The 12,232-nt window shown below is 38.6% G+C and overlaps 1 protein-coding gene across 1 annotated transcript; it reads right to left on the reverse strand.

Moving 5' to 3' along the window:
• Positions 1 to 309: 309 nt before the first annotated feature.
• Positions 310 to 10,234, reverse strand: LOC115675057 (alanine--tRNA ligase). The gene is made up of 23 exons (XM_030597668.2): positions 9,849 to 10,234; positions 9,335 to 9,573; positions 8,862 to 9,002; positions 8,288 to 8,434; positions 7,936 to 8,088; positions 7,352 to 7,481; positions 7,094 to 7,190; positions 6,788 to 6,908; positions 6,113 to 6,172; positions 5,674 to 5,724; positions 5,496 to 5,591; positions 5,136 to 5,237; positions 4,510 to 4,629; positions 3,939 to 4,082; positions 3,779 to 3,850; positions 3,567 to 3,642; positions 3,132 to 3,274; positions 2,933 to 3,041; positions 2,656 to 2,843; positions 1,781 to 1,870; positions 1,261 to 1,443; positions 994 to 1,173; positions 310 to 582 (listed from the first exon to the last, which is right to left on the reverse strand). The coding sequence occupies exons 1-23, from the start codon at positions 10,204 to 10,206 to the stop codon at positions 511 to 513; spliced, it is 3,072 nt and encodes a 1,023-aa protein (XP_030453528.1). The 5' UTR covers positions 10,207 to 10,234; the 3' UTR covers positions 310 to 510.
• Positions 10,235 to 12,232: the final 1,998 nt, after the last annotated feature.

Below are 12,232 nucleotides of genomic sequence, written 5' to 3' on the forward strand. Positions count from 1 at the left end.
CAGCTGTTATAAATAACTATGACGTATGATCTCGCAGCTTCTTTCTTTTTTTGCCCTGTTTATCTCTCAGCAATATTTACCACGTGATAATACTTTGTAAACTAAATGTCTACATGGTATCGAAGAAAACAAAGTCTAAAATCCCAATCCTGATCATGTAGAGTCATATCTACAAGGTTTAGGAGAAAACAAAACGACAAAACGGTTTTACGTTTCAATATTGATTAATATGCCACTCCTGCCAACGGGTCGGAACCATGTAAAGTCATGTTCCGCCTGCACAAGTTCATCGGGGGGAAACGAAAGAGCTTTGGATAAACCGTATCTATTGCATCAGTTTATCGAGTATTGAAGAAAAACTTGTTTTCAGGAAAACCCCTATAATCACACATAAAGCATGTGTCAACTGTAGTGCTTCGCCACTAATTTTCATCCAAATGGTTTATAGTAAGTAATCGTACAAGAATTGGATTGTCAACCATCAATTCTTGACCTCGAGTAAATCTGCTATCATCTCAACTTCATCGATGCAAATGAGTCCGCCAGATTCATGGCCTCGTCTAGATGTGAAGCGTCCGTCCCCTAACAAACGAGTCAGCATAGAGAGGTAAGCTCGCGACAGAATAATCAGGTCAGGGTCCAATAACAATTGAATGCAAATTATTCTGGGGAAGAAGATAGTGCAACATTCGCACCAACATTGCATATTTGGAAGCAATCAGTGCAATTACACTTCTCTAGTTAATGCCCAAGTGAAGCGAACTTCAGCCGCTTAAGTATTCCTAACTTCAGTCCCATGATTACACGCACTACTTACACACATAAGTTCAAGGAAAATCAAATATTTTTGTATTTTATTTGTTTCTGGCAAACCATCATTCGCTTTTCCAAGCATACCATCCTTTTGTTTCTTGGGACCCGTGAAGATTCTCTCTCATGTCAACTAGCATAGCATCAAGGAACTGAAATAAAGCCTATGTGAAAGCTCGTTACCTGGCCTGTGGCAAGACCCCCTTTTCCTTTACCACATCGGCCCTTAAGTGGCCCTAACGCTTCTTCCAACCATTGTGATACTTCCAACTGCTTGGCATTCCCACCTTTCTCTGGCACACCAGCACACACCACTACCTTGTTTGTTGTTTCATCTCTACTGAAAACCATGGTCGAGATCCCCTGTTCATTTTTTGTTAAAGCAGCATTACATATTTAGCAGGAGCAAACACAAGTATACTTGAACGTCAGCAGGGGAAAAAATGCTACCTTCTGTTCCAGGACCTTAACGACAGCTTCACGAACAGCAGCTGCATCCAAACCAACATCAACTCGAGAGATGCAGAATCCCTTCCCCCCCAAGATGGCAGCTTCTGCAGTCTCCAAAGAGACCTCCACAGCTTTCTTCGTATTCGCTTCAGCAATCTTCTTTTGTGCCTTCCTCACTTCCGACTGAGAGAATGCCATTAACAAAACGTGAATAAAAGTACTTAAAAGATACATTACCTATTCAAAAACAAAAGTACTTGATACTGCCCATGAAATGTTTGCCAAAAGGAAAAACACGATCAAATGTAAGTTCCAAATCAACTAAGATCTCACAACGCAAAAATCAACGAATTAGACATGGTATCCAACGTCAAATTCAATACGAACATAGTCAATCCCTTTTACAAATCTACTATTCTTTTAATTTTTCACAAAAAGAACTGCAAAAGATGGAAAAAAAAAGTTTGAACCAATGGAATGGACTGTATAAACAGACCGATAAAAAGTGGCCAGATTCTACCTGAAGAGCAGCAATCTTGGTCCTGATGTCGGCTTTTCTAGCTGCAGGTATAGGTGCCGAATCGACACGACTCTTCAAGGAAGCTACTTTCTACAAGGACGAGAAGCTTTAATCAATCAGTAAAAGCATCTACAGATTCATCACAAATATGATAAGTACAGATGAGATGACAAGGAAAAGGAGTTTCAGGCTACAAAAACATCCTTTGACATGGAAAACAAATTCCAACATACTGATTCCACCATTTTAAACACATGATATAAATGACATCTCTATGGCCAAGAAAATAGATAGACACAATATACAATGCAGGATGAAAAATTAAACGTTTTGAGATAGGTGCACTGATTTACCTCTACAATGGGAATTTAAGAAAGCCTGATTTAAACAACTTAGTTATGGTTATATCTCATATCCGCTCAATATTAATAACATCAATCTAATCCTGTTGTTTGTTCCGCAGGAGAGGACTGCCCTAGATGGAAATTCAGTGATGTGATCTTTACGGTGTTACTCAAACATAAGTTAATGCCCAGAAAAGCATGAGAGGTAAGAAGAATTTGGCCTAAAAGAAAGAAAAATGAGAGATTGGTTAATTACTAGCTATCTAAAAAGCATGAAAATTGCATCATTACAAACTGGATGCGGGCAAAGAACTAATCGCATAGACAGTAATTGAAATGATAATACGAAGCAAGCAACCAGAATACAATATATAGGAAGACTGCACCACAATTCTCATACTTAACAAGTGAAGCACATGAACATGGAATAATTGGCCAGATATGCTTAGCAGAGAATAATAAAAAGAAAAGAATTTTCGGATGAGAATTGCTTCAACAAATGCCTAATGTACATAATGCTTCTACAACAACCTTTTCCAGCAAGCTTCCCTCGGTTCTGTATGCATCGGTTACTTCCAGTTCAAGTGAGTCTGCCAACTCGATTGCCTTAAAAGCACAATCGGCAGTAACAGCAGTTACTCTTCTGATTCCTTTAGCAATTCCCTCCTCAGACAAAAGAGCGAATGCCTTAGCTTCCCGTGTATTTGATATATGAGTACCTATAGACATAAAATGAAAAAGTCAATTCATATACATAAATCTGGATCCAGAACTTAACGCTAAGCAACAAGATACAAGACAAAATTACCTCCACAAAGTTCTGCTGAAATCGATTGCCATTCTTCATTATCTGGATCAGCTAAAAGTTCTTCGACTTTTCGTCCAATAGACACAACCCTAACTGGATCAGGGTAGATCTGGAACCAAGAGCGGAAATTAATGAACTGTGATCTAGAAAAATACAAAATCGAGAAAATTAAAAGAGAAAAAAAAGCTTATGTAGCTACCTCCCCAAAAACAGCTCGCAAACTGTTGATACCTTTGGCCTTGGGAAGTGGTGTATCTTTTGCATATACATCTAATTCAGCTTTTATTTGCTCATTGACAATTGACTCTATTCTTCTTAAAACTTCAGGATCCACGGGCTTACCTGTTCGAGTTTAAATAAAATATATATATAATACAAGTAGCTCCCCAACCAACAATCTTTTTTGTAATAGTGAGGTAATTCATTAAAAAGGCACCAAAGGAATGGTAAACCATTTACAAAATCAAGAACAGGAGGAGTCTAGTATGTCTAGAATGGCATTTACGTCAGACTGGATCTCTCTACATACCAAAATTTCAAAGTCAAAAGCCAAGAGCCACTAATTTTTACAATATGAATCTCTGTATTATCGAAAATTCTCCTGTTTATTTCCCTCCTATCAACAATATCTTACCATGAGAAAAGTCAAATCTCAATTTTTCAGGCAGAACGATTGATCCTTTCTGGTCAACATGAGTACCAAGCACTTCCTGAATTCACAATGAGAAGACAAACATCAGATACTCAAATATAGAAGGAGACGAAATACAAATAAGTTTAAATCTAAACTTGAAAATTAATCAAATGGAATTCACTAGCTCCACTCCACTTAGCAATTAAGCATACCCTGAGTGCAAAATTCAACATGTGTGTACAGGTATGGTTTGGGGCTATAAGTTGACGCCGTTCATAGTCCACCTGCCCAATGTATAAAAGCAATAAGCAAACCAGATGAAGTGTGACATAGGAAAATTACCAAGCAGTAACTAATTTATTGTGGATGTACCTTACATATGACTTCATCACCAACATTCAACTTTCCCCTCTCCCCCAATAGGGAACCGATGTGAAGAACAAAACCTCCAAAAAGTTGAACATTACAAACTTGGAATGTGCCAAAAGGCCCATCAAGCAATCCGGTATCATAAATCTACAGGCAATGATTTAGTAAAATGCAGAAGGTTTGTTACAAAATATGAATGAAACTATGTAAGGCAGATTAAATCATGACAAACACGCAGCAATTTTGTAAAATGCAGGTGTGTTACAAATAGGAATGTAACTATAAAAGGTGAATTAGATACAGGCAAGCAGCTAAAAAAAAGATGTTACAAGGATGGGTTTTCTCAGCCCTAAATCCATGAAAAGGTATGAGCATGCAAGATCGTTACAGATTTTCACCACAAAGGCACAAGCTTATTTCTAAGAGCCACCCTATTTTAAAAGTCGTACTTGCTGCAATACAAGCATGCACACTGGTCAATCATATCATTCAAAATAAACCATGCAACAATAGGGAAAGAGCCTCCAATTAGATCTCTGCAAGAAAATAATTGATCACGCGAGCAAAACAATACCTGACCACCTTGTTCAGCATAGAAACTAGTGCTATCAAGAACTAAGCCCACTTCTTCGCCAGCAACTGCACCTTCCAGGAATTCACCAGAATAGATGGCTTTAATCACACTCTTGTGGTCCTGATATGGACAATCAAAAAGCAAAAGAAAAACATTAGAGTTCCAGTTCCTGATCCCAAGTTATACATAGATAGATAGATAAAATGTGTTCTATCCAGCGAAATGTAACAAAAAAGGTAAAAACTTAGATTAGTCTATGCAAATGCTCAAGAATCACACTCAAAGAGAGAGGTGATAGAAGCTGCATTTATCTTAATATTTAAAAGATAATCAGATAGACAGATATACTAGTAAATAAGACTTGCTTCTCTACTTCATAAAACATTTCACACTTCCAAAACATTGGTAAGTTCAGATCCAGTGAGTAATAAAAAAACTCTCGAAAGAGAGAAAATTTGCTTCTGTTGGCTGCAACTACTTTAGAGTTTGGCAAAAGAAAAGGAAGAAAAAAAACAGAACAGATCATAAAGCCAAAACAAAATCACTGCTACTATATGGCTTATTTTATACAAAAATAAAACTATTAGCAATATGATATATCCCACCCTGAAATCGATGTAACTAACCTGGAACCAAATAAATTTGAAGGAATCATCAGTTTTAGCAACTCCTTTCTTGGACAATGTAGAGGTTGCTTCAGCATCCAAGGCAATAGCACCACCAGCTTGCTGTAAGATATAGTCAAAAAATTATTTACCACTAACAAATAGTTAAAAGTTTAACTCATTTCCTGAACCTTCACAGTAATAAATTCAACGTCAACCACAAATTGAGAAAGCAAACCCTCCCCTCCCCACTCCCCTCCAAAAAACAAGGTGGATACACCGCCTTAACAAAACCCTATTATTTTTCACTCTATTGCCAATCACTTTGGAAGACTTAAGACCATTACGGGCAATGAATAACGAAGTGCAAGCAGACAATACCTTATTTTGGGCACTTCTAGATCTCTCTCTTGCCTCATCCATTGCGCTGTTGAAACCCTCTACATCAACTAGCAAACCTCTTTCTTCAGCCATAAGCTGGATTAAGTACAGTAGGTCAGGGTACAAAACAACCAGAAACTACAAGCTTGAGCATACAGAAAACATTAATTTTCAATACCTGAGTCAGATCTAGTGGGAATCCATATGTGTCCCACAGGACAAAAGCATCCTGTAAAATTGATAAATAAAAGTGAACATAATTTGGTTCAGAATTATCAATTCAACATTTTATACAGACAAACAGAAACTCTTTAATTTAGTGTCATATACAAAGAAAGACTACCACGGATTAGAATAAGGGATACATGGCAGGAAGAAGGGCAAACGGATAGAGGACAGAGAGAGAAAGCAACCATGACAGATTAACATCAGTATATCCCAATGCCTTCAAAACAACAAGTCTAAATGGTTTCATATGAGAAACATATCTAGACAATTGAGCATGACAAAGTAAGAACTATGAGTAAGATTCAGCGAGTAAAAAACTTCAGAAATATGTTCTCGAAGAGAAAAGGCATTGATACAACTGTCAACTACTGATACAATTAAAAAAGTACCTGTCCACTCAATATCTTTCCCTGGACATCCTGAGCAGCCTTCTTAAATTTCTCTATTCCCTAATGGTAAATAAGAACAAATCAATATATTAGAATATCTAAATAAAAAATCATACATGCACGGCCATTGACTACAAAATTTAAACAGTTGAAGTAAGCAAATGATTAGGGCAGAATAGGCACGTGAAACGACACCACTGGAAAGCTTTCTTGATAAAAATTTCATGGGAGAGTCTTTGGATGGAATGGGTCAGGCCTAAGAGGCTTTGGAGAGATGTTCACATCTAAACTAGCAGGAACTTGATAAAAGGTTTTTATTTCAGGCGGGCGAAAGAGGATGTCTTACAATGTCCCAACCACATAGAAGTATCTTTATAATCAACATCATAGGAAAAGGCTCAAATTTCCTTATGCAGAACATACAGCAGAAAGTGGGGACTACTTTTATTCTCAATTGAGTAGAAGATGTGAAAATAAGCTCAGTTTACTTGGGAACAATAAGGAATTTGGGAAGCAAAGTTTATTTAAAGTACTTTCAAAACTGGCGCAGATCTGTATAACTGAATGACTTTTATAGAGCAAAAAAACTTCCAGAGATCCGAAAGAACAATAAATGGTGAGAAAGGGGGTACTAAGAACTGGAGCCTTTTTTTTTTTAGGTTAATATTCACTAACCTTGAGCAAAGTCTTCCCAAAACTAGCTTCCTCATCTGCAATTACCTCTCGTATACGCAATTCATGTTGCTTCAGCTCAGGAAAAACATCGCCCATTACTTTCACCACAATGCTCACAAGACTGATTTGCCATCATTCACAACCAAAGTATGTCAACTTAGAATTTGCAAACTACAAAAACCAAGAGCTGAAAGTGCAACGCATCATTAAATACCCGGACAACTTAAAAGAGGTCATTCATATTTTAAAAATGGAGACGGATACTTGCAACTGCAAAATTGTCTAAAACACTATATCATTTCCTACCCATTGAAAAATCCTTCCTCGGCTTTCAAAACCTCACTTCCATAACGAACAGCTCGACGTAAAATACGCCTTAGAACGTACTCACGACCTTCATTGCCTGCATAAAACGGTATGAATTGCTAGATTGTTTATGAGAGGCAACATTAAGAGTTTTTAGACTTAGGACACACTAATTTTATCTGAAAAAAGATGCTGAGAGAATTAGGTAAAGGCATAATGAAATATGGCCAAAAATCAGACAAAGCAGTGGCAGTCAACCTGGACAAGAACCATCAGCTATGGCAAATGATAAAGTTCTAATGTGATCTGCAACAACCCGATAAGCCATGTCAACTTTGTCAACATCCTCTGCTCCAACTTTTCCAGAGTATGGTCGAGCTCCAGTCACCTATACAAAAGTTGGAAGAGCATATACACTCAATGAAAATTGAGCTGAGCAATACTAGAGCCATCAAAAGTTTCATCCTCAAGGTCAGAAAGCTGGAAGCTGAAACAGATCCTTTCTCCAGGAAAGGGCAGATAACCATTAAATGCATGCTTTTGCAATTAAGGGTAGAAAAGGAAAAGAGTAGTGGTTCTTTAAATCCCGAGTAAGAGTATAGTACATAGGCAATGTACTCAAGTCGGAATTTGAAATCCGGTACTTAACTGATGAATAACACAATCATATTGCCAAAAAAAAAAAAAATTATGAACCTTTTTCCAAATTAAAATGAACTTTTTAAGTTATTTTTAACACCTTACGATATACACATAGATAATGACTACTGAGAGAACGACCAATAACCAACAGATGCCATCAAATCCCATTTAATAAAAAAAATAGTTGAGAAGTTGTATACCTGTTGGATAGAATCGAAGATAGGCATGAATACATCAGTGTCGTAATTGCTCATCTTGTTCTGCAGCACCGAGGTCAGTCTCTCAAACCCCATACCAGTATCAACATGCTTAGCAGGCAGAGGTTTCAGGGAGCCATCGCTTTCCCGATTAAACTACAAGAGAGTAACATATAAGCAGAAAGAAACAGAGAATAATGCCAAGACATCAATAAATATACATGAGACAATAAGCACAACATGTAATGGCAGTCGCATTATCATTGATGTTCAAAGCACTGATTCCAAGTCACAGTCATCCAACTGCAGAAATCATGATGTATGAGAACAATGAGAGGTTTTATGCAACCCATACCTGAATGAAGACAAGGTTCCATATCTCAATGCAAGTAGGATCATCATAGTTAACCAAGGGAGAAGCGTCACGATTACCAATTCTATCAAAATGTATCTCGGTGCAAGGCCCACAAGGTCCTGTATCACCCATCTCCCAAAAGTTGTCCTATTGAAGTCGTAAGAAGAATAACAAGATGAGTACCAAATCGAACATAGATGGAATAGTATGTAAGATTGACAGTTGTATTTCCTTCAAAAATCAAGCAAGATAGTCGGCTGCACATGATAAAAGCAAGTATAGGAGAATATATGCTAAGTTTTTTTTTATGTCATTGGAGCTGCGGTCTATCAAGGAAAAAGCACAAGATCGTTGAACTAGTGAAACATATAACAAGGATCATCAGCTTGAACATGCAACTTCCGTCATTGGATATCAGTTCATGCCACCATATGCATGCATATAGTGGTCAAAAACACTCCTCCATGCAGACAGATATGTAAAACCATGATAACCGCACAAACAAGCCCACAGTGGGAATCGGGCATAATGGGGAAGAATGAAACCACAGTTTTAGATCTCAGAGAGGACAAACCTTACAACCAAAAGGTAAGACATGCCCAGGAGGTAAAAATTTAAGCCATATTTCTCTAGCTTCATTATCGGGAGCAAGACCAGCTTTCTCATCACCTCCAAAATAGGTGGCATAGATTCGATCTTTTGGCAGCTTGTAAACCTGTGAGACCACAGGTGGAAAACTGATGAGCAAACGGATTATACAAATGAATACATCATTTCCAAATGGTTTCATTTAAATTAAGAAACTTCAATCATTAAATGACTATGGTAGAAGGAGCTCAGGTAATAATACATCTTAGTCTTGTAAAACTGGAACTTGGTCTAAAGCAAAAGGAGTTTCCCCGACTATAAGGGCTGAAACAGTTTCTATCCTAAAAATAACAACAAAAAGAACTTGCTACAAGATTGTCAACACTGTATTAATATGCACGCCTGTGCAAGAAAATAATAAGTAAAAACAAAAAATGTAGCTATTGTCAAAGCACTTGCCACTGTGAGAAGTTCCCAGGCCCACTCGATAGCCTCTTTCTTGAAGTAGTCACCAAATGACCAGTTGCCAAGCATCTCAAAGAAGGTGTGATGGTAAGTGTCCTTTCCTACATCATCGAGATCGTTGTGCTTCCCACCAGCACGAATGCACTTCTGGGTGTTGCAAGCACGTGACAGTTTGCTCAAGGGATTGTTCGGATCAACTGTCCCCAAGAATATTGGCTTGAACTGGTTCATTCCTGTCAAAAGCACAAAATGCAGACCCAAATCCTGAAATGGCCCTTTTTTCCCAGTATCTACATGCTCAAGGAAAACACATGATCGGTTGGTCCGACAACACCATCACGCTGAGCGGAATGCGACAAATTAAACCAGAGATACAACAACATCTCCTGATCATACGCAAGCACAAAGCAAAATTGCTCCGAGAAATTCGGGGAAGTAACAAGAATCTTCACCAAATAAGGCAACAAAAGCAACACTGAGCGAGTCCAATCTCCGTAAAACGCAGCACCTGCATTGGCGAAGAGCAGGGTAGGGTCATTGACGGGCACGACCGGGCTGGACGGCCAGTTGACGTGCCTCTTCCCCTCGAAGAACTTGATGAAGGTGTCCCGCACCCGGTTCGCGGGCCACTGCTCCTCCACTGGCGGCATGGCGACGGCACCCCGCGGCGGCGTCCGATCGGGGAGGGAGTCTCGCGCCGGCGGCGAGGAGTAGTGGAACCGGAAGACAATCGGAGACGGAGGCGGAGGAGAGGCGGAAGGGGCGGAGAAGGTGGCGGCGAGATTCGAGGGGGAGAGGTAGGCGAGAAGCCTTAGAGCGACGGTGGCGGTGGTGGTACGGCTCCGTCGTCTACAGAGGAAGCTCATTCATTTTTTTTCCTCCGGTTTTGGCTCGCAACTCGACGCTACGTTTTTATCTTGGGAACATATTCTCCACCCAAACCCTACCCCGCAACGGAATCACTCTCTCTCTCTCTTCCTCAAGCTTTGGGGATGGATACATTCACTTTCCTTTCCTTTTCTTAATTAACCTTTATAAAGTGATTTTACGTTTGATTCCTTCCACGATTATTAAACGGGCTAATATCACTAGACCTGTTAAACAGATGGGTCAGATCGGGTTTAGATCGGATCATTAATGGTCCGACCCAAATTGACCCATTAATCCGTTTATGACCCATTTATTCATAGTGTAAATATCTCGACCCATACCTGACCCGACCCATACCTAACACATACACAACCCGACCCATATTGCTAAAACACTTTTATATTTAATATAATCTAAGAATACTTGTTTCTTATGATTTTTTTTTAAATTATATTGCTAAAACATTTCATGCAATACAAAGCTAGTGAAAATTTTTTATAATTTTTTTTAAAATTGAGGTTCTGTTTGTTTTACGAAAAATGCAACATTTCTAGAAAATATTTTCCATAAAGTCATTATCCAAGAAAATAAAAAAATTAATATTTTTTTATTTTTTAAATAGAATTTTTAATTATTTTTTTTTTCCTTTTCCTTTATTTTTGGCCAATTGCCGGCAGCCGTGGCCGGCAACCGACCACAGGCGAGGACGAGCTTGGGGGGTTCGGGAAGCCTGGAGCCTCGCTGGGATCGGGCGAGCCTCGAGGTCGCCGGGATCGGGCGAGCCTCGAGGTCGCCGGAATCGGGCGAGCTCGAGGCTCGCCAGATCGGCGAGGCTCGAGCCTCGCCCGAGGCCAGCGAGCTCGAGCTTCGCCAGCTTCCGGCGAGGTTGTCCCGCCCCGGTGGCCGGTCGCCGTGGCCGACCACCGGCCGGAATTAAAAAAAAATAAAAAGAAAGAAGAGAAAAGAAAAAATAAAAGAAAAAGAGAAAAAAATTAATTAATTTTCGATTTTTTTTAAACATTTTTGTAAAGAGGGAGAGAGTGTGTGGATGGGTCTAATAAGTGGATTGGACATGGGTTTCAAACTCAACCCATTTAGACCCATTTATCTTTAAACTTTAAAATTTAAAACCCATTTAAGGTTGACTCTTTAAAATTAAAGTAACCCATATATGACCCATTTATTTTTAAATGGGTCATATATGGGTTTAAGACCCATTTTGACACCTCTAACTACCACGAATAACCTCAAATTGATGCATTTATTATAAATTTACTCTAAACTGGTACAAAAGTCCATGAAACACACGTATCTATAAATATGTGATGAATATCTAATGATAAGATGTTGATGGGATTGCCGATCAATTGAATGAGCATGTTAAAATCCATTTCCAAAATTAACTTCCTGAATTACGTTTTTAGGGTATGTTTATTTCACGAAAAGCATTTTTCGGGAAAAAAATTTTCTAATTTTTCTGCGTTTGATTCGCTTAGGAAAATGAGTCAATGGAAAATATTTTCAAATTCTCAGGCTATGTTCGTTTGGCAGAAAATATTTTTCAGAAAAACATTTTTCGGATTTTCCGGTGTTCGGGGGCAGAAAATAAACTAACCCTGGAAAACATTTTCTCCTCAATGAGTGAAAACATAAAGAAAAGTAAGGAAAATGTTTTCCCCTTTTGAAAAGCGGAAAACATTTTCCGCCAAACTCCTTCTTTCCCCGCCGACCATCGGGGCCGTCGTCGCCGAACACCGGAAAAATATTTTCCGAAACTTTTTTAAATTTCAGCCAAACACCAGAAAATTATGCCATTTTCCAGGAAAATGACTTCCCTAAAAACATTTTCTGCCAAACGAACGGAGTCCCAATGGAAAAAACTTTTCTACCAAAATTTAAATTCAGGAAAATGATTTCCTCTTTAAAAGAATCGGATAACACTTTTACAAAATATGACTAGGTATTGACACTTTAACCAAAAATTCTACAATTGGACATGGGAACCCCAAAGTTAGTTCCCAG

Source organism: Syzygium oleosum, unplaced genomic scaffold (assembly GCF_021117445.2).
Source record: "Syzygium oleosum isolate NSW1041296 unplaced genomic scaffold, Sole_v2.1 Sole_v2.07, whole genome shotgun sequence".
NCBI lineage: Eukaryota > Viridiplantae > Streptophyta > Magnoliopsida > Myrtales > Myrtaceae > Syzygium > Syzygium oleosum.